Raw genomic sequence first — 22,649 nt, 5'->3', positions numbered from 1 at the left:
GAGGGAGGACAGGGGAAGAGAAGGGGGCTTACGAGACTTTCGGGGAGTGGGGGGGGCTAGAAAAGGGGAAATCATTTGAAATGTAAATAAATTATATTGAATAAAAAAAAAATTCCGACACCCAGTATGATGGAAAAAATCAAAACGACTTGGAGAAGCCAAATAAGACAAACACGAGATACCTCTTAGAATCCTCAGTAGTTGGATTCAAGGGGAAAATCGAATTGTGGTGGACAGGGCTGGGGTTGGGGTGGAGAGTCCCGGGAGTTAGTTCATGGGTATGCCTTCAATATGAAAAGTTCTGAAGATGAATGGAAGAGATGGTTTGCACCACAACAGGAATGTACTCAGTGCCACTGAAGTGTGAATTAAAAACAGGTTAAATGAAGGCTGGAGAAACAGCTCACCTGGGTTCGTTTCCTGGCACCACACAGCAGGTCGTATCAGGGAATCTGATGCCCTCTTCTGGCCTCCTCCAACACACCAGGCACATACATGGTGCACATACATACATGTAGGCAAAGATATACATACACATAAAATAATAAATTTAAAAATAATCAGTACATCTTGTTACTTGTTTTTTATTGTAATAAAAAGTGTTGCCCTCTGCAAGTCTAGGAATCTGAAGGGCTTCTCCATTCCGTGGGAGATACCTGAAAACCGACAAAGGTGGCTCCCGCCTCAGCCTGAGGTTCACAGAAGAGGAGTCAATGAATGTAGTAGGTCTGGAGTTACCCCAGTGTGCGTAGGACTGGGGAAACTGAGTCTCAAGTTAGAGAAAGATGTCACTCTTTCCAAGTCCTTCCCTTTCCCAGCTCGGGAGCGAGACAGGAGCGCAACACCGTTTACCCTCAACCTCACTATCAGCCATTCCTGGCCAGGCTCTGAGCACTCAGAAACTTTGTGGTTTCTGCACGTGCCAGGGCCTCAGCGGCTCACCTGCCCTCTTCCAAGATGGCCACCGCCGCCTCTGTGACAGGCCTGGTCACGTGGGCGCGCTCGCTTGTGAGGTCGCCGGGGCCCCGGCAGGCGATTGTCCCTTGCGGGGCCCCGTCCCGAGGCGGCGACTATCCCTGTCAACCGGAGCCTGAGAGATCATGGCAACGGGCTCGGGCGGGGAGCGCGTGGCGGCGGCGGCGGCGGCAGTTTGGTCGCGGGCCGGGACGGCGGAGCGGCGGCGGCGGCGGCGGCGGTGGCTGTGGCGCCGGCACCGGCCCTGAGCGTCATGCGGCGCAGCAGCCCCGAGCAGGAGCGGGAGGCCGGGTGGGAAGCGGACGCGGCGGCCGAGTCGCTAGCGTCGGAGACAGAGGAGCAGCTGGGCTTGGACGCCGGCGCGGCCGGGGAGCCCGAGCGCCCGGAGCGGGAGGAGCAGCCCAAGGCCGTGGGCCGGGACCCGACCCCGGCGCGACGCCGCGCGCCCGAGGAAGGAGATGCCCGCGTCCGGCGGCCGCCACCCGCGCTGCCCCTGGCCCCGCCGAGGCCGGCGGCGCGGGGTCTGAGCCAGCTCGTGAAGGCCCGGGGCCGGAGTCGGGGCCGGAGCTACCGGCGGAGCTCGGCCTCGGTGCGGCCGGTCACCGTGGACAGCTCCAAGGCACGCACCTCCCTGGACGCGCTGAAGATCAGCCTTCGCCAGCTCAGGTGGAAGGAGGTGAGGCCCGCCGGCCCCGGCGCGTGGGCACTGGGGGGTCGTCCCGAGGCCTGGCCCCCGGAGCCACTTCCCAGGTCAGGTCCGCCCGTTCCTGCCCTGCTCCCCTGCAGCTTTTCTTAGGTCTGCAGCCCTGGCCTCTTCGAGCTGTAGAGCCGTTTATACGTCTGCCTTCTCCTCCGTTTGGCCCCGGGGCCAGGGGCTCACCTTTCACTTCCTGCATTTAAGTTAGATTTAAAGTTTAGTAAACTTTCGTGCTTAGAGTGCCACTCTTGGGCCAGGTTTGTACTCGACAGCGCCTCACTACCCTCTTTAACTTAGCTGTGCGACCTCGAGCAAGCTGCTTTTCTTCCTTGGCCCCGTTAACCTCGGTAAAGTGAAGCCCATTCGTTCCGATTAGGAGCTTAGTGCCTGGTGATTGCACAAGGTTTCAGCAAGTGACAACCTACTTTCATCACCCTCCTTTCTCACCACCACCACCACCATTACCACCACCGCAGACACTGATTCAGGGGATGTAGCAGGTGACAGTAAGAGGGGGAGAAAGCATGACTGAGGAGATGAATCACTCACCCTTGAATCCATTTCGGTCCTTTTAAGGGACAGGGCGGGGCAAAGCCCCAACGGATCCTAGAGGTTTCTATTTTCATTAGCTGGGTAAATAAAACCGACTGACTTTATTTACAGCCCAGAAGCCATTGGTCCGCTAAAGATTCCATGCACAGAGAGCATGAGGGTTCGGGGTCTGAGCCTTGTTCTGAGGCTGTGGTAGACGTGGTTTGATGAAGTTGGAGACTGGGAAGGTCCACTATGGTCAGGATGTTGATATCCCAGTGGAAGACTTTGGTTTGGAGGGAAAACAAGAATCAGGTTGGGGGTGGGTGTTGGCAATCCCAGGTGTCAGAGCCCTGTTAGTCTTGGTTTTCACACCTTAGAAACTGGAGGAGGATTGTGAAGACTCGGTTCTACACTGTCAAACCTGTAGATAAAGTCCCATGTCCAGCCCAAAGATAGGCGGGCCAGGAAGGTACACCTGGGCTTGTCAGTGCTGCTGACCTGGTGAAGAGAGTCTAGGGATAGAAGCTGGCTAGCTCTCAGCCTGTGCTCTCAGCTCAGGCCTGAGAAGAGACAGGAAGCAGGCTTGATCGTGCTCAGCCCACCCAGCACACACAGGTTCGTTCCCTTATTTTGTAAGTGTCCACTGTGTTGGTATCAAAGTTCTTTGCTGGGCCTAGGGAACCACACTTTAAATGCACCCTTGTCTTTAAGAGTTCATAGTTCAGAAGGGAATGAAACGAAGTAGGTAGTCCTGGTATCTGCAGGATCATTGCTGCTGCTGCTGCTGCTGCTGCTGCTGCTGCTTTAAATGCTTTTTTCCCAGCTAGCTCTGTGCATGGCTTTCTCTGTCACCTCTTGAGACCGCTGATCAAATAGCACATCCTGAGAGGGGTCTCCCAGGCGATGTCCCCAGCCACCTCCAGCCTCCCAGACAGCCCTTGCTGTCTGCTTCCTAGCATGAACTTCTTCCTGACACTGTGTTGTGTTGTTTATTGTCTGTTGTGCTCACCAGAATGGAAGCTCTTCAAGGGCAGGCATGTTGTTTTCTTACTGCTGTACTCAAAGTTGTCTGGCAGATGGAAGTTGCTCAATAAATATTCGTTGACTGCATGAACATATTATGTGATGAGTGTTTCTGTGTGCTGTGGGAGGCCGAGGAGGCCAGCTCCAGTACGCCTTCCTGGGGGAAGCGAAGCCCAAATGAGTCGTGAGTGTTGCACAAAGTTATTTAGTGGTGTGAACCTTGGGTCTCTGGTAGAGGAAGTGGCATGGGCCAAGCAGAGTACATACAGTGCTTTGTGGTAGCACTGGCTGACTGGATCACAGAGCAGGATGGAGCGTGGTGAGAGATGAGGCGGTAGAAGTGAGCTGGGGTCAGATCATGTCAAGGACGTGGGCCCATTTTTGGAAGGAAACCTTGCAGGCCATCACAGACGTTTTCAATCTATCAGCTACACTACTGTGGACAAGTGAGCGGGCTTCTTCAGACCTGTTTGCTCAGCCGAACAATGAGGGTAGGAGTAGCAAATTCAGGCTCGCAGCCTGCCACTGTAACCCCAGAACGACAGTGTTAAACCCTTGCACAGTGAGCCCAGCTCAATAGGCACTTTCAAGGACCCCACCTTGACTGCCCCTCCCACTCCAGGCCTGCCTTCCAGCACTTGTAAAATATATTGGCATGTAGGCAAAGACACTCACTCTAGTGTATTTTTGAACATAAACAAAACACCTTCACTGTGACCTAATGCCACCCTTCCTAAGGGCAGGGTAGTATGGCTTGTGTCATTGGTGTCCCTGTCAAGAGATACCCATCAAATGAACAGTGGGACATTTGTAGCATAACCCGTATGTTATTGGATGCACTAGGACATAGGGTTTGAAAGCACCATCCTCCAGAAACCTTCTGATCCTTCTGACTTTATCCTTGATCGTTGTAGTCTTAGCAACTAAGACAAAACAAGTGCATGGGGAGTAGCACAGATCAAGTTGGTACTAACACAGCACACATGCACAACCTCTGCACTGTTTCCCATCATCCCTCATGGGAGTGGGGTTGGACAAGATCCTTTCTAACTTGGGGCCGATGGGGGTGGGGTGACTGCATCAGGCTTCCTTCAATGTTTAGCTGTGTTACTGAAGAGTGTGGGAGTTCCTGCTGGCTGCCTGTGGTGGAGGTGAGTGGGTAGCCCGGAAAGGAGTGGTGGCACGTGCCTCTGCTCCCGGGACTTGGGGGACCGAGGTAGGAGGATTACAAGTTCAAGGCTGGGCTGGGCTACATAGCAAGACCTTGTTTCAAAAAACAAAAACATAAATGAAGGAAGGCCGTGACTGCCAATCAGTGTGAATGTTCCTGCCCTCTGCAGGTGTGTAGGAAGAACCCTCCCACCACAGTCCACCTCCCAGTGAAATGCGCCCAGCTACTGGGCGTACGTGTTCCCTTCCCTCTGTGGTTTCCTTTTAGTCCCACTTGTATCTAGAACCCACGGTGATGGCAGAAATAATGGACCCTTGTCCAGCTCCTACTCTATACCAGACAAGTATTCAAACCTAACCACCCACTACAGTAAGTGGATTAGTGTAGCCGTTTTGGAGATGGGGAAACTGAAGTACATTAGAGCCAGACATTTGCAATATACCCCCCACCTGAGGCCAGGCTTCAGTCCTCGGCTCGCCTGCAAACCGCAGCAGTGGGTGTGAAGAAAACAGGCTCCTTATTGTGCCAGAGCGCTCACTCAACAGGCACAGAGCTGCAGACGGCCATGGATCTGTCTGGGATCTGAGCGCGCAAAGGAAGTCCCACACAGTGGGACAAGGCCGCGAGCGGGGTGACAGGCTGGTGGCTTAGGAAGCATGTGGGGAGCAGAGAGGACGCAGAAAGGACCAGCTCAGAGAGCCAGCGTAGACCATGCCAAGAAGCTTGCATCCCTGTCTGCACTGCACTGCAGCTTGTGGCTGGATGCAGACCCAGCTTCCCTTGCCCACTGCCCCTCAGGCTAAGTGTGATGGCTTAGTTTTCAGTCACTCGGGTCTGGGCAGGACTAATTCACCCGTGCCCATAGAGGGTTTTCAATTCTTTTCTGCAAGAGCAAATTCACAGATGGTAGCTCTGTAACCTTGCAGATGTGAATAAAGTTATTCCAGGCTAGCAAAGGAAAGTCACATGTCCAGATATCATCACTGATGAAGTCGATGGTGCCTGCTCACATTTGGAGGCTCTAGAAAATTCTCTTCCCATCTTCCCATGTGTTTTTGTTTGCTTGCTTTTTACTTGTCACCTTCATTAAAGAAGACCTTGGACAGAAGACACCACAGAGAATAGATGTTGAGCGTGTGTGAACTGCCTTCCTTGGAGACAGCAGTTGTGAATGGGTGCTGTGATTCCATGGACGTGACCTAACATGAATGGGGGCCCCAGGAGATTTGATAGGAGGACATTTGTTGGCAGTGGTTTGTACAGTCCCTGTCCCAGGGGGTTTTACAGTGTGAACTCTATTTCAGACACTCTAGTATGTCTTTGAAAGGTCCCTGCCTGTCTTCAGCATATGCACACAACTGTCTTAACACTTGTAACATATGAAGTACTTTTTATTAGGTGTATGCACTAGGTATAGTGCCAAGTACTTAGTGCTCATTAAGAGTGGATTGAGGACAGAACATGGTGGCACATGACTTTAATCCTAGTCCTTGAGAGGCAGGGGCAGGCAGATTTCTGAGTTCAAGGCCAGCCTGGTCTACAGACTGAATTCCTGGACAGCACCAAAAGTAAACAAACAAACAAACAGTGGAGTGAGGAGCTGGAGAGATGGCTCAGTAGCGTTGGCTGTTCTTCCAGAGGACCCAGGTTCAATTCCCAGCATACTTATGGAGGCTCACAACTCTACCTCCAGTTCCAGTAGATCTGATGCCCTCTTCTGGCCCCCGCCAGCATTGTTTGACCGTTGTGCACAGACATACATGGAGACAAAACACCCATGCACATAAAGTGAATAAATAAATAAATGCATACATACATACATACATACATACATACATGTCTTGGGTTGGCATAATGGCCCAGGACGTAGAAGAGCTTGCCTCCAGGCCTGATGACCTGGAGTTCGACTCCTAGGACCCACATGGTAGAAGATGAGAACTGACTTCTGATTGAATGGGGGTTGGAGTTTAATCCCAAATCAGCAGTTAAGAGAACTGACTGATTTTTCAGAGGACCTAGATTTGATTCCCAGCATCCATATGTTGCTCACAACTGCAACTCCTGTTCCAGGGGGGTCTGACTTCCTCCAGTACCAGGCACTCTTGTGGTGCACAGACATACATGTGGGCAGAACACCTGTCCACACAGAATAATAATAAATTTTAAGATGAATATAATTATAGTAAAACACTAAAAAAACCCAAACAAGTGGTTGGGCCACTTCCTGTGGTTCTCTCATCCCTTCCTCACACTAACCTCAGGCAGATGCTATCTGTCATCACCTCCAGTTTAGAGATGAGAAAATCGAGGTTTGAGAGAGATTGGTACAGGGTTAGCCCAAAGCTACATAGGTGACAGTGGCAGAGCCATCCAGGACTAGAGTCTGTCACCAGTGTACAATCCTAAACGTCTTTTTTTGTTATTCCTTCACAAAAAGCAAGGGATTAGGCCACTGCCCCCACCGACATTTCTCCCAGGAGAAATGAAGCAGGCCCAGCCTCTAAGCAAGAGATACCAGCAGTCAGCAGTGTTCCAACATTGCTTTTGTGGGTGTGTCATAATTCTCTACTTTCTATCCCTCCCTTTCCCTATCCAACCTGTAACTCTCAAATGACAGCAGAGTCACTCAGAGCCAAAAAAGCCATATTACAAACAGCACTTAAACTAAAACACGCTGAAACACACCCTGCCTGGCAGACGGACGCTCAGCACCCCCTCTTTCCGAGTCCTGTCTTGCCAAAGCACAGAGGTGGTGCCCGGGCTCTCAGATGGCACCTCTGTGGAATGTTATCATGCCGGTGATTTGCATCTCTATCTCTCCAGTCCTTCTGGAAAAAGGCAGAGTACAAAGTGAAAACCAGGGTGCCTTTGCCCCAACCCCCCTTCCAGTTTCAACGATAGTGCAATTTATGTCATATTTTTGAAAAGAGCATTATGCTTGAGAGCGGTTTATGCCCTACTCCATCAAATGTTCTCCTTCAGCAGACATGTTATTTTAACGTCTAATCCACCAGAATTTCCCCTTTGCTAGTTAAACTTGTCATCACAGAAAAATCACAATTCACTGCTGCTGGTATTTGAACAATGCACGTAATAGCTTCAGCATCCAGACTAACTTCTTAAAGAGCCCCTTCAAGACAGCAAATTCCAGGGTTCATGTTCAGGGTCTGTAACTATTGCACATTAATTTTTTTTAAGCAGGTGTGGTATTTTCTGCGGCTGTTTTTTAAGGTACAGAACACATACTGTGTGCACCGTCCCTTCGCCTTTGCCTGCAGTTTTGGATCCTGGTTTTCTGTCACCTCATGTTGAATGGAAAAAATAAACCTATACATTTTTATTTCTCTTTGAAATCTATTTCTGAAGAGCATATTGTAAAACTAATTGGCCTCTTTCAACTGTCTGCTCCAAGGGGAAGAACCAGGTGGTCGAGGGTTAAAATCCTTGTCATTGGCTGCTTAGAGTGTGAACTCTGTTCAGACTCCCTCAGTGTCATCTCCTCCAGTTGTGACAGACACTTGTCAAGTGTGTCTGTGAGAGGCATGGAGGAAGGTGCGGGCACCGCCTTGGCCCAGTGCTGGGCACACTGCTCGTTTTCAACTGGACTTCCTTTCCTTCTGTGGGGCAGTGAAGACATTGGTCTGTGTGTGTGCTCTGTTTTTGATCTGTTTCATTAACTAGAAGGAAAAAGAAATGCCAGTCTGATGGTTTCTCTTCCTCCAAGCACATGTGACTGTTCTTCATCTCACGGGTATTTGTGACCCACATGTACCTGCTCCATTTGGCTCTAGTGGTATGACAGATGGCAGATCTGGGGTGCTGGTGGCTGTCTGCAGCACTAGGGATGGAACCCAGGGTCCTGTGTGTGTGTGCGTGTGCGCATGTGAGTGTGTGTGTGTGCGCGTGTGTGTGCATGTGCGCAAGTGAGTATGTATGTGTGTGTGTGTGTTGCTCCATCCCTGACCTCACCCCTCACAGTAGGTATCAGAACACTCAGAGGCTGTGGAAAAAGCCCTAGTTACAATTGGGTAAAGATCAAGGGGATGATTTAACGTGGGATTAGTTCTTTGTTTATTATTTATTTACTTTACACCCCTATCGCTCCCCCCAAGTCCCTCCTCACACAGTCCCTCCCCCTATTCCCCTTTCCCTTCTCTGAAAGGGTGGAGGCCCTGGGTTTCCCCTCACCGGGCACATCAAGTCTCTGCAGGGCGAGGGGCATCCTCTCCCACTGAGGTCAGACAAGGCAGCCCCGTTAGGGGAACGTATTCCAAGGTTTTTAAGTAGTGTAGATTTTAATTTTTTAAGAACTAACTGAATTTTTGGGGGGTTATAACAAGGTGCTCTCAGACTGGCCTCCAATTTGGGATTCTACCTTTATAGGCCATCCCAGGACTGGGGTTAGAAGCATGAACCACCCTTCCCAGCATGAACCACCCTTCCCAGCATCAACTGTACATTTGAAGGTCCACCCACTCTGCAAGAATCAGCTTTTAAAGACTCTATTGTGGGCTGAGCGTGGGTCTCGGGCTTTGTAAATCATATCAATCACCATAAGAAACTTACTGTAGCATCTGTACTGCATCTGTCCATTGTCTCTGAGTTCACAGACAAGTGGGGGTGGCTTCACTGAGGAGAGCAGAGGGGATGCTACAGGAACTGGAGGAACCGTGCACGTCAGAGTGTGTGTGTGTGTGTGTGTGTGTGTGTGTGTGTGTGTTTTGATTTTTTTGCTCCCTCCTTTAAGACCTCAAAAGGAGTCTTGAAAAAACACAGACATGGATTTGACAGTTGTCTCTGTCACATGGCTTTGCCGCCCAGACAGACAAGCTGCTTTTCCTCTCTGAAGAGGGTCCTCATCGCTAAAGATGAGCACAGTCGTGAAAATCGTCATACAGTCTTGAGCGCTTGGTACTTTGAACACATGAGGGTAGATTTAGCTTCTCCAATGAATTTCTGACATCTGAATTACATTTTATAACAAACGTTGATGACTTAAACAGGTGCATAAGCTTGCTGTTCCTTTAATTTATTTTTGCCCCCCCCCCCAATCCAGTGACTGCTCCCAGAGACCCCGCCCAAAGGCCATTTCTAGGGCTGGAGAGAACACTGGCTGTGTTTCTGTCCCACCGGGGTTAAGGGGGCATCTGTGCCTTGTGCCCTCAGCGGCTGGGCACATGCACTTCCCTGGGTTTGAAGCTGCCACCTAGCAATGTTTAGGAGTGGATCCCAGCAGCATTTCCGCCCTTCCCCTGCTTCTGCCTTCTGAACACACCCCACCGTCCTCGAGGAGGCGGGGAATGTGGTTGTTTGTCCCCCAGGCTGCACCGTCTGTCCTGAGGAAAGCCAGTTCATCATTTTCAACAGGAAAATAATGAAGACAGTAACTTTTATAAATATTCCATGAATGCTTGAGAAAAATGTATGCTCTTTAGTTATTGAAAGTAATATTTCATACATGACATTTGATTCATTGGGAATTGCATTATATAAAGTTTATGGCTTTAGTTTTGAGTCTGACTTATTCATTTATTAGAGTTATGCTAATATCATTCCCTGTAATTGTGGATTTTCCTACTTTTTGGTTTTTTTTTTCTTTCCCTGTTTTCTTGCTGCACTAGCCTGGGAGTTACACATTGTAATTTTATTCTTATAAAATCTTATGCTAGAAAATTTGGCATGCAGGTAATTTTACATAGTTTAAAGTTAGGATCACGATGCTCTATTTAATGTTTAAAAAACATTAGTTTCTTATTTTTAAAATTTTATTTATTTATTGTTTTGAATTTAAATACAATTGCATCTCTTCTTTCTTCTTTGCCTCTATGTTCCCTCCCATCCACCTCCTCCCATGACTGTTCCGTCAACTCTTCCTATGTTCCCTCCTTCCAACCCCTCCTATGTCCCCCTCCTCAAATAGATGGCCTCTTTTTCTTTACACACACACACACACACACACACACACACACAGAGACAGACACACACACGCATAAATACACAAATATAACCTACTGAGTCATTTTTATTGCTTGTGTAATTTCAGGGCTTAGATGATTTCAGGGCTGACCACGTTGTATTTGGTTAAACAATTAGGACTCATTCCTGGGACAGGTTAATTCTCCCTCTCTCAGCAGTCATAGCTGCCTGTAATTTGTCTGGGGTGGGGCCCTGTGAGATCTTCCTCTTGTGTGTTAGTGTGTCTATCGATGCTGTCATTGTTTAGGTCAAATTGTTGTGGTGTCATGAATACAGCTTCCCTGTCATTTCTAGGAGGCAGTTTCACAGCAGACTTCTGGTGTCTGTCTCTCGCAATCTTTCTGTGCCCTGCCCCCTTCTGCTATATTCCCTGAGCCGCATGTGCAGAAGCTGTGTTGTAGGTGTATCCAGTGAGGCTATGCTCCCCATGGTCTGCCGATCTCTGTGGTCTTCTGTAATGGTCTCCATTTCCTGGAGAGAGAAGCTTTTCTGATGAGGGATGTCACTTATCTATGGGTGACAGGAAGTTTTAGAATACTTTAAGGATCCTGCTGGTCTAATGCAGTGCTTCTAATAAGCTCTCTTCTACATCTGTCACCTCACTAGTCCTGAGTAGTTGGCTAGGTTACTGTACTGGCTGGTTTTGTGCCGTCAACTTGACACAGGCTGGAGTTATCACAGAGAAAGGAGCTTCAGTGGGAGAAGTGCCTCCATGAGATCCAGCTGTGGAGCATTTTCTCAATTAGTAGTCAAGGGGTGGAGAGTCCCTTGTGGGTCATGCCACCCCTGGGCTGGTAGTCTTAGGTTCTATTCTTGAGCAGGCTGAGCAAGCCAGGGGAAGCAAGCCAGTAAGGAACATCCCTCCATGGCTTCTGCATCAGCTCCTGCTTCCTGACCTGCTTGAGTTCCCGTCCTGACTTCCTTTGGTGATTAACAGCAATGTGGAAGGTGTAAGCTGAATAAACTCTTTCCTCCCCAACTTGCTTCTTGGTCATAATGTTTGTGCAGGAATAGAAACCCTGACTAGGACAGTTACTGTTACTGTTTTTAATTATGTGTATGTATTTGTGTGTGGATTTGTGCGTGTAAGTGCAGCGCCCACTGAAGCTGGAAGAGGTGATGGGTCCCCTGGAATCGTTTGTTAGAGGTCTGACGTGGGCACTGGAAGCAGAGCTCTGCTAGGTACTCTGCTACATCAGTGTGTGCTTTAGTTGTTGAGCCATCGCTCCAGCTCCTTTACTTGTTGTTGTTTTGAGATAAGGTTTCTTTCTGTAGTCTTGATTGTCCATTTCTCTGTGTAGCCCTAGCTGTTCTGGAACTCACTATGTAGACCAGGCTGGCCTCTGAACTCAGAGATTCTCACCTACTTTTGCCTCCCAGGTAGTAAAAGGTGTGCATCACCACTACCCGATGTGTTTGTTTGTTTGTTTGTTTTGTTGTCCGTGGCTGTGCACATGCTAGGATGCACATGTGAAAGTCAGAGGACAGCCAGCAGGAGCCTGGTCTCCCACCACACGGGTCCTGGGGATGGAACTCGTGGCATCAAGGTGGGCGACAAGCATTGCTAACGCTGACCCTTCGCTTGTCCCATTGCTCTCTCAGCAGCTAACTATCTTGGGAGTCTTCATTCACGACATATTTTTACACGCTTTTGTAGCCGATATTTTTGTTATTTTATCCTTCCTACAACTCCAAAAGTTAGATAATACTTTACTTAGCCTTGATGTCTTTTGGATTTACCCACGGTTGCCATTTTCTTGATTGTCTTCTGATTACTTTTATGAGGTACTATTACACTTGATCTTAGCCAAAAGGCCGAGAAGCAATATATGAGGTACCATTTATAGCAAATTCTGTCAGGTTTGATTATGCCAAAATTACCTTCCCCCCCCTCATTCTTGGGGGCTAGTGTTACAGCACAGAGTTCACGCTGCTCTGTCTTGTTAGTCACGTGATCCTTGCCCCGGTGGAGATGTTCCCTGTCCTTGCACCTTTGCTGTTGGGATGAACTGGCAGTCTTTTTCCCTTATCTCGTTGGGTGTGCTTTTCCTTTGCGGACTTTTAAAGTCCCTATTTATTTCAGATGTCTCCTGAGTCACTGAGGCCCTTCCAGGAGAGGGAGTTTTCTGGTTGTCCTGCTGAGGCTTTGGGGAGAATTCTGTTTTCTGCTGTTCGCCATCCTATCTATTATAGAAAGTTCTTGCCCATTTTCTCTTGCGATATTGTCTCTCATCCAGTCTCCCTTTGCTGTCTTTCTGTTTTAGGGTTTTGGTTGAAGTCTCAAGTCTTGTTTGATGGTATACTTATGCTTGGAACTATCTCTGGCTGTTCTTTGAGGTGTGGGTCAAACGTGAGAATTTTCATTTTGTGTGGCTCCTACAGAGGCCACAACATTTAATACTAATCACAGCATTTAATACTAATTGTGTGTGTGTGTGTGTGTGTGTGTGTGTGCATTACGTGCATGTGGTTGTGTTTGCCTTTGTTGTACTTTTAAAACTCTAGACAAAGTGTGAATTTTGTCTCCAGCCTCTTCTGCAGGAAATATTATGGTAGGCATCCTGTGGAAACTTTTCCCTCTTATTTCTCCTTGCTTTCACCAAAGCCATGACAAAACAGGGTTTCTTCTAGTTCACCTACCGAAGACATGCATTTTAGGGGGCCTGGCTTATATGGGAGTTTCTGTGCTGGTTCTCACCTTGCCAACAGGCATTTAGAAGCCAGGGCCATTGCCTAAGTTACAGGAACAAGACAGTTACTCACCTGACTCTGCTGAGTGTGGAGAATGGGGTACAGGGAAGACCGAGGCAGAGAAGTAGGCTAAGATGCTATGGCAGACTGAGTCAGGGTAAGACATGTGGATTGGGATGGTAGGAAGAATATCCACTAAGACTGTTTCCCTGGACTGTTAGCCATTCAGTGGAAGGGAGTCCGTCCTGTGTGTCTGCAGGTGCCTGGCACAGAGGCATTGGAGGTGACAGAGGACTTGAACTGGGCATCGCTCATGCATCTGGTGCTGCTTCATGCATTACCTTCAGAATGACAAGTTTCTTTAAAGATGTAAATCCAGGCGATGTGCTCATCCTGTCACTGACAATGCAAATCTCAGGCCAGAAAAATCTCAGAGCCAGCTGTCTGAGAGCCCTGACGGCTTTCTGTTCGGTATGGCTGGTTTTCCACGATCACATAGTTTTCTTTAGCTTGGGCACTTGTCCTTTTATCAGGAGCCCCAGGCTGCCTGAGAATGCTCACACAAAGCCTTACCATCTTCCTGGATTTTTATGATAGTTCTCAGAAACAACTAAACTCGACGAGTCTCTCGACACCCTGCAAAGCTGTTTCTCTAATGGCTGTTATTGCTTAGCGAACTCCCTATTCCTAAAGTGTTCTGTGTCTGGGGATCAATGGGAGAGGCAACTGGCCCCTGCCATGTGGCTCTTCAGTGGCCTCAGATGGCCACTGAGGACTGCAGCTGTAGGTTTATGCTATGGTGTTCCGTGAGAGCGAGCAGAGCGTTTCTAGAAAGTGCGGTGAAATGAAGCTGTATCCCTTGGCCTGGGAGGTCTTTATTATCACTAAGTAAATTTGGGTTGAATATCAGCTGTTCTCCAAGGTCTTTAAACCAGAGTCGCAGTTGTCTTATACCTTCCTTTTGTAGGAATTAGAAAAGGGGCTTCCTCTTCTAGGAAAAAATATACTAGCCAATATACTATTTATTGACCAATTTGTTAGAGTAGTACATTATTAATAACTCGATGTTGGTTATTAAACAATATTCTGTTGTATCTCAATGGAGAATTTGTTGATTTGAACTTGGAATTCAGAAGTAAACAAAGGATGACTGAGTTGCAATATAAAATCTCAAATTTAACTACTGCGCTGATTCTAAAGAGGGATTTTGAATGATTTCCAGTGTAGTGCTGAGCCACCTCTCACCTGTAAAAGCAGACCTGTGTTTAGAAAAACAGGCTGCTGTTAGATCAGTAGGATCTTCTGCTTGTCAAACTTGTCAAATTGGCTTGTTAGAATAAGATACTTGATTGCCATCTGTCAGAAAAGCCTCGTTATAAATATCGAATCACCCAAATGGAAAATCACCTGTTTGCTTACCAAGAGGGAATGTTTCTCGATGTTAGCTTAAAACAACCAATCATCTTATTATGACAGTGTGTCAATACTCATAATAGCTACTGCTCATAAGCCACGCACTGTACAGTTAAACATAAAACCTTCTAAGCTGGCCTTTTTGGCCTGAGCTCATTGTCCCAACTATTCTGGATGTTGAGGCAGGAGGATCAATTGAGCCTGGAATTTAAGACCAGCCTAGGAAATTTAGGGAGACCCCCTTCTCCAAAATAAAACAAGAAAAATCCAAACGTTAACAAAAAGCCTGCACAGAAACAACTTGTGGAGAAGGACCACATGGACAGTGAGCCCGTGCTCGGCGCTGAGATGTGGCGGGAGACAGGAGGGCGACGGTGTGTTAAAAAACATGTAGGCTCCTGGGTGGGTGCCGTCTTTTCCATAGCTTTGGCCTCTTGCCCTACCTGTTCTGGATAATGGGGCCAGCTGGGGTCTAGAATCCTGGTGTGTTGCTATTTTTAGAGTGTGCCACTCTTCCCTCTGGACCACACCCCTCCTCCGTCCTCTGGTGTCAGCTAAAACCTTCCTTTCCAAAGGAGACTTACCTGACCACCTTAGATGTTCTTCCTCTAGGCTTCCCTTCCACAGCACTTGTCTGCTCTATTGTTATTGCTTGTTGAATTTCCTCTTTCCCCAGCAGACTTTAAATTCAACTAGTGCAAGTGTCTCACTTGCTCTGGTTCATTATCGGATCCTTGCACTCCGTGCACAATGCCTGCGAGAGTCTGGAATCAGAGTCTGATGAGTACAGGCTGGAATAATTTCTCCATTCCTTCCTCAAACATTTTCTCAGGCTTGACGTAGTGCCGCAGACCCTGCTGAGCCCTGGGTAGACAAAGCAGTGGCTCCCTGTAAGAGTGTGTGTGTGTGTGTGTGTGTGTGTGTGTGTGTGTGTGCCCCAGTGCCTACACCAGCATGGGCGGGGTTATTTCCAGGCATGTGCATGCTTCCTCAGTGGCTGCATCACAGAAGAAAAACGTCTTTGCCTTCACCAGCAGCCATTGGCTGCCTGTAAGTCCTTGGGAGCGGGCTTCTCTTGATGCTCCATGATTGCGGGCAGGTCTGTGAGACAGTCTCGGCTGCTCCCATCTGTGACATCTCGAACCTTCCGTGACACTGCACTCCACACATGGCCTCTTTCATTCTCTCTGCCCCCTCCTCTGCAATGTCCTCTCAGCTCAGTGGTTGGAGCTTTGTTTTACATCTTGGCATTCAGTCTAGAAGCTAGCATATCTTAGGTACTTGATAAATGGTTCTTGCATGGATAAGTTAATTAGGACTAGAGTCTTGGTCTGATTCTTAATTTGCTGAAGTTTCTACTGATCATCATTTGCAATGTGCTGCAGGTTTTTCCTAAAGTGACTTCATTGGCTGCTCCAGGAACGCAGCACCTCTGCAGTGGGCAAGCATGGTGGTGTGTGTGACTGTGACAGGGTTGCCTGCAGACCTGCTTCCTGGGGAAGCTGAAAGCGCCCCTGGCCTGGCTTTGTCTCACTAGCCCCCGTCACTGCCTGAGGTGACACACGCAGTACAAGCGCCTCATTACCTGGTCATCAGGGCAATGCCAGCTGTCACTGCTGACTGAGCCAGGCCATCAGTCAGGCTGTCCCAAGTTTATTAAGTGAAGTGAAGGTATTACTTAAATGCTTTGTCTGAGAGGGAGCCAGTGTGAGGGCAGGGGGTGTCCCTGCACACAGCTGTTGGCTGCGCTGCGCTGTGCTGTGCTGTGAACAGTAGGAAGGAAGGTGGGGATCTGACCATGGCGTCTGTCATCAGGGACAAAGTATGGTTCAGACACCGACACCAATATCAGGACTCTACCCTAGTCTTTCTGTCAGGCTGTTATGCCGAGAATTCCCCTAAAATCCTCACAGAAGAGAGGGCTCTGTCCCAGCTGGGACCAGCCCAACACTTATGATGCCCGGGTTATGGCAAAAATATTTCCCTTTTCACATTGACTTTGTTTGCCTGTGGGAGATGGACATGTCAGTTCTTATCAACTATTAACTGGAGAGATCGTTCGTGGCCAGACCTGCCTGCCTGTGATTGCCATGTACCCAAGAAGTTTCACTCTAAGTTCTCTTTAAAAGAGTACTTACTGGTATTTTTTGTGTGTGAGCATCTTGTCCACGTACACGAATATGCACCATGTGTACGTGGTGCTCTCAGAGGCCAGAAGAAGGCATCAGATGTTGGGGTGACCTGTTTGACTTTGTATGCAGGTGTGTCTCTGTATTTTCAATTGTTAATTCTGTCCTGGCAGAGAGCTAAGTGCTGGCAGGGTCTTGGTAGTGCCATTTCTATGTGGATCATTGGGTTTTCTATATCTGTCCTAAAGGCAAGCCAGAGCTGTAGCAGAGGTTGTCTCTTACTTTGTTATAATAAAGATCTGATGACCAGTAGCTTGGGGAGAAGGGGTGGGGCAGAACTTCCAGGCAGGGAGAGTGCCACAGGGAGGAGAAAGGAGAAGCAGGAGATGACGTAGAGGAGAACAGACTGCAGCAGAGAGGCCAGAGGCTAGACCAGTCGGGTTAGCTAGACACTGTCCCAGGAAAAGGCCTAAGCTTTAAACTATAAGAGATGCCTCTGTGTCATTATTAATAGTGCTGGAGAGTCAGAGAAAGTCCCGCTATACTCAGATCCCTGGAGCTGGAGTTACAAACAGTTGTAAGCTCTGGGTTCTGTGTGCCTTCATCATATAGGTTCAACCCAGAGGTGATGCACACTGATGCTAGCTTGAAAGAAGGTGAGGTGCGGGATTTAATTACAGAACAAGAGTGGGTTTGTGTGTGTGTGTGTGTGTGTGTGTGTGTGTGTATGTCTGTACTGAGACAGGGTTTCTCTGTATGGAACTCACTCTATAGACCAGGCTGGCCTCAAACTCAGAGATGCACCTTCCTCTGCCTCCTGAGTTCTGGGATTAAAGGCATGCGCTACCACCACCACACAGATAAAAGTGCTATTCTTATGCCTCTCTTACTGCCAGTGCGGAGAGGTGGTTCATAAATATCCAGTTCCGTAGGCCTTTAGCCTCATGGTCTAAATGGCTGAATGGAGGCCCAGGGCCTGCGTGGGTGGCCTCTCTGTCCACTGGAAGGGACTTCCGCCAAAAGTGTGACCAGGATTAACTTGAATCATGTCATCCTCAACAATTTCAAATTTTTTCTTGGTTGTAATTTTTCTCCCGAGGGGAATCAAATTCAGCCCTCTCTGAGTCTTTGCATACTGTTAGTAGAAGCATTAATTTGTGCACCCACAATGGAAAAAATTGACAGTTCCCCCCCCCCATTGAAAGAAGCATTGGTGAGATGCTGGCCCCACGGGTGGAGGTGCCTGGCCCCAAACATGTCAGCCTGAGTTTGGCTGCGTGCCCATAATGGAGGAATGGGCGAATAAAATGTGGCGGTGTACACACCGGGTACTATTTATCTAAAACAGGGAGTCAAAGCCCTACTATTTGCTGTACTGTGGGTGGAACTGCAGACGACTGTACTAAGAGGAATAACTCAAGCACTGAGAGTCCACCATGATTCTCATGGCGTCCAAAAACCATCCCACAGATGCCGAGAGTGCTATGGCAGTTACAGGAAACTGTCACGAGTGAGGTGTGACTGGGGAAAGCCGAACTGTGTGTGTGACATTACAGTCAGAGAAGGACAAGACATCAGGAGCATTGTTGGGCAGTGTGGTAGCCATCGTCAGCAATCAATGTGCTGCTGGACATTCCAAGACTCTAACAAAGGACTCTGGAAAACGTCACCATAAACAGTGTTTTGGACATGCCTCCCTTTTTGTATGTGTAGCTTCTATATTTGTATTTCTCAGTTGAAAGTACACAAACATGTGGTCCTTTCTGAATATCTTTGAATGCAACAGGGGCATATTTGTTCCCAGCGCCCTGGGCGACTCAGGAGGGACGCCTTTCTTTGTCCATCTCTGGGCTCTTCTCCCCACCCACTCTTCAGCCTCTGCCCTCTGGCTCCTGTGTGCCTTGGCTGATTTCTCTTCTTATGCTTGGGTTCCAATCCTCTGGAGGATGGCCCCACCCAGGTGTATGCTACGCACGTCTGACCCATGCAGAGCCACGCAGAGCCAGACGCAAGTCTGTGCCTAGCACTCGGAGGGACACTGGCCGCAGGGCGTGAGAGCCAGGCAGAGATGCAGGTGTCCTACTGATGCTGACCTCTGGAGAGCTGCTGGGAGTCCGCCCCTCTTCTACCCTCCCACCCCTTCAGCGTAGGCACTCAGGATAAGCTCACTACAATTCTATAGTGGCTGAAGGAACCCCGCCTCTTTCTCCTGGGCTTAGTTATTTAGGGACTAGGGATTTAATGAGGCTGGGTCCTGTCCTTATTTTACCCCCATGGTTCTTTACAAAGGTTTGCTCATCTAACTGCTTTGAGTTCTGTTTTCTTCATGTCAAAACATTTCTACCTGTTTCATAGCATTGCCACGAAGATGAGTTAAATAGCACATATAAAACACACAGAAAATTCCATGACCTCAGTATGCAGTGGCCACTACTTTTAATATAGAAATTACTGGCATAAGATTCACTTTCTTAACACATGACCTATGACATCACAGCGGGGTGTTTCTGTGCATGACTCAGGGTCAGGAGGAGGAAATAAATTTAGGGGAGCCCTGAGACCATCTACCTTTGTCTAGTGAGTCCTCTGGGAGGAACCTCTTCCCTTGGAGACATTATTTTGACTGCACTGCGGGATTCAGAATGAGGCCAAAACATCCTCAATTATTGGAAAGGAAAGAAAGATCAGGGTTTTGCAGGTGAGAATAGTGACAACCTACGTGTGGCAAGGGGAAGAAGCCAAGATCTAGGGAGCATCCCAGGTCACTCAGCAGCTCAGTGACCATGGAGGATGACCTGCAGGCGTTGCAATCTCTGGCTCAGTCTCTGCTCAGACTTTGTTTCCTCCTGCAGGATTTTTTCCATCTCAGTTTTTTGTTTTTGTTTGTTTTTATGTTGTTGGGTTTTTGCTTGTTTTTTGGTTGTTGTCATTGTTTTGTTGTTGTTTAGACAGGGTTTCTCTCTGTGGTCCTGGCCATCCTAGAACTCACTATGTAGAGATTCACCTGCCTCTGCCTCCTGAGTGCTAAGATTAAAGGATTGTACCACCACCTCCTGGCCTACCTCAGTTTTCTTGATAGCCTCTCTCTTTTCATTAGGAGACTTGCCCTCTACCTCCCCACTCCCCAGAGGCCTCTTCTGTGACATGAGGAGAGGGTGCTGTTCCTCCGGCACTGTCCACTTTTTCTTTTCAAGACTGGCCTGGAATTATTAATGCACTAGGCTGGCCAGTGAGCCAAACCCTTAGAACCCAGCTCTCTGCCTCACTGCAGTGCTGGCCTGGCAATAGAGCAGCACCACACTAACTTTCTTGTTCCTTTGTCTCAGTGGGTAAGTGTGTGAGTGTGTGTACGTGTGAGTGTGTTATAGTGTGTGAGTGTGATTGTGTGTACTACAGTGTATGTGTGTGTGTTTGTTACAGTATGTGCATATGTATATGTGAGACAGTATGTAAATGTGAGTGTGTGTGTGTGTGTTATAGTGTGGGTGTGTTACAGTGTGTGTGAGTTTGTGTTACAGTATGTGTGTGTGTGTATGTGTGTATGTGTGTGTGTGTGTGTGTGTGTGTGTGTGTGTGTGTGTGTGTGAATGCAGTTGGCAGACACATTTGAGAGCCAGTTCTTTCCTTCCACCTTGGGTACCAGGAACCAAATTGAGGTCGTCCAGGTCAAGCGCCCTTACCTGATGACTGCTTATCTCATCAGCCCCTGACTTGTTTTTAAGCATCAGTTCTGGGACAGAACTCAGGTCTCCTGCCTGCAAGACAAATGCTCTACCACTGTGCCATCTCTCTGTCCCACCCACAGTCTTCACACGGAGAAGCTTTCTTCTGGGAGCCTCTGCCAGGGAGTCTTGAACCAACAACCAGCATGGGTTGTGGCTAAGAGGTATATCAGGCATGAGTTGAGAGGAAGCCGTTTCCTGGGTGGGAAGAAAGCGCTTCTGAAATGGAAGGCTCCTCAGCTTTGCCCCCACTGCAGTTAATAAACACGTTTTAAGTTCTGGTGAGGACGAGACGCAGTAATTTGGGACTTGGTAGTGAATTGAATGGAGCCACACTATTGTCTATCACCGGTACTGGATCTATGACTTGGAGACATTTAGCATGGAGACTTTGCTGTCTGTGTCACCCTTCTAGATTGGAAAGTGGAGAAAAACGTAGGGCTAAGCTAGTATCTAATCTTTCCAGAGCAATTTGCTAAAGAAACTGGAATTTTTAATTAAAACTGCAAGCTAAGAAGTAAATTGCCGTGGAAGTTTGTGGATGTTTTTCTCCTGCCTAATATAATAACCACTAATAAGATTCTTGGTGGGTGGGAAAGTAGACACACAGTGGGTATCCTGAGGGGAAGTCTGATGTCACGCAGGGCACGGTCACTGCCCCCTCTGACTGACGCGGCTCCTCCCCACACTCACGCTATTTGGCAATGATATTGGTCTTATTGAAAGACTTGGGATCAGATGCAAAGCTGAGGTAGATGACAGATCCCACCTCGCAAGCCCTGCCAACTGTAACTCCCAGGAGGGGATGGTGACAAACGGGCTTCATCTAAATCCACCGTGCTCTGGTGTTGGCTTGGTGAGCCGATGAACGGGCACACTAGCCCAGAGTGTCAGACTGTATCTACAGTAACCAAGGGGTGAGCCGGGACAGGAAGCCCTGCAGATCACAGGAATTGCCACTTTCCAGTAAAAGGTTGCTAATTTAACCATCCTCAGGCTGTATTTATTGACTCTATTAGAGGGTGAGTAATTGTTGTGTTCCCGGGAAACACACTGGAGCCAGACGGCACTGTTATTAAATTGGAAGACTCCTCGGAGCACTAGTCAGCCGTGCAAGAGCCTCTCCTTGGGATTCTCAGCCACTTGCATCCTGGGGGAGGCGATGCAGGAGCAGTGGCTCGAGGGCACGCGAGAGGAGGCTCAGAGAAGCCTTTCCACACTGCCCTGCCCTGACCCTAGCTCCTCCGTGACTTGCCTTTTCTTCCCAGGACACACCTGCCTACCGCCCAGTGGCCACACTGGCTCCTGTCTTCTCCCAGCGCTGGCTGGCCTCCTCATGGGGTCTGCTCCCACTTATTCTCCTCTCTTGCCCCACATCTGCCTCAGCCCAGCTCCCCTTTTCCTCCAGCTATCCCGCCCCTGCAGAGCCAAGTTCAATCCTTAGCCAGCCTAGGAGTTCTTCAGCTTTGAGGTGGGCCACATGGGAGTCCTGTGAATCTCTCCAGCCTTGTCCCCCAGAGCCCCTAGCTCCAGGCATGCAGGGCTCCCTGCTTTCTGCCCAACTTCTCTGGCTCTTACAAACATCACCTCATCACCCATACCCGCCTCACAGCTAACCTCTTTGGCTAAGTGGCTAAGTTTTCTTAACCAGAGTCACCAGAGTCATTTGTATACCTGTCAGCAGGTGGCTGTGCGGTGTGGCTTCCTCAGGGGACGCCTGGAGAGGCATCTTCTCTTTTGTCTGTCATCAGGCCTGGCTAGGGAGGCTCCCTCTCAGCCTTTCTCACCAGGGGACTTCATTAGTGGAAGAACAGCCCTGGAGCCTTGCTTGGCACTGTCTCTAACTGGGCTAAGTTAGCTCCTACTGTGTGCCAGGCTCCTGCTCAGGGCATCCTTTCCCCCGAGTGACTGCTTTCATCTCCCCAGCAGCCCACCCCAGGGACACTGTGCCCCTCATCTTTCTCAGGTGATGAAATCCCGGCCCATCACAGTTGGCAGGGCTGAGATTTGAAGCCAGGTTCTCAGACGCCAGGCAAGGGACTTGTCTGCAAGAGCAGGCTCCCCAGAGGCTGCCCCGCTGTGTGGCCTGTCACCTAGCTGGAGGGCTTTACCCATCACCTCTATTCTCATAAGAGGAAGAGTGTCACAGTCCTCTGCTCTGGATGACAGTGCCATTAGATGACATACAACGATTGGCAGAGGAGGTTGGCCTCCTCTGCCACGGCTTGCTTTGATGTGCTTATGCTTGGCAGCTGCAGCTGTGTTCAGGATTTGATAGTAACTGTAGGTTGGCTCTGAAGTGTCCCCCAAGGGCCACG

General features: G+C 48.8%; 1 protein-coding gene across 1 annotated transcript in view; it reads left to right on the top strand.

The window, feature by feature from the left end:
* Nucleotides 1-1,019: 1,019 nt before the first annotated feature.
* The window catches only part of Ttll11 (tubulin tyrosine ligase like 11), a 228,454-nt gene continuing 206,824 nt past the window's right edge, over nt 1,020-22,649 (top strand). The window contains exon 1 of the mRNA XM_052182350.1: nt 1,020-1,651. Within this exon, the coding sequence (XP_052038310.1) occupies nt 1,229-1,651 (423 nt within the window). The 5' untranslated portion in view covers nt 1,020-1,228. The remainder of the gene's footprint in view (nt 1,652-22,649) is intronic.

The sequence above is a fragment of the Apodemus sylvaticus genome, chromosome 5 (genome assembly GCF_947179515.1).
Source record: "Apodemus sylvaticus chromosome 5, mApoSyl1.1, whole genome shotgun sequence".
Taxonomy (NCBI): domain Eukaryota; kingdom Metazoa; phylum Chordata; class Mammalia; order Rodentia; family Muridae; genus Apodemus; species Apodemus sylvaticus.
Note: the sequence above shows the minus strand (reverse complement) of the source record. Positions and strands in the feature narration are given on the sequence as shown.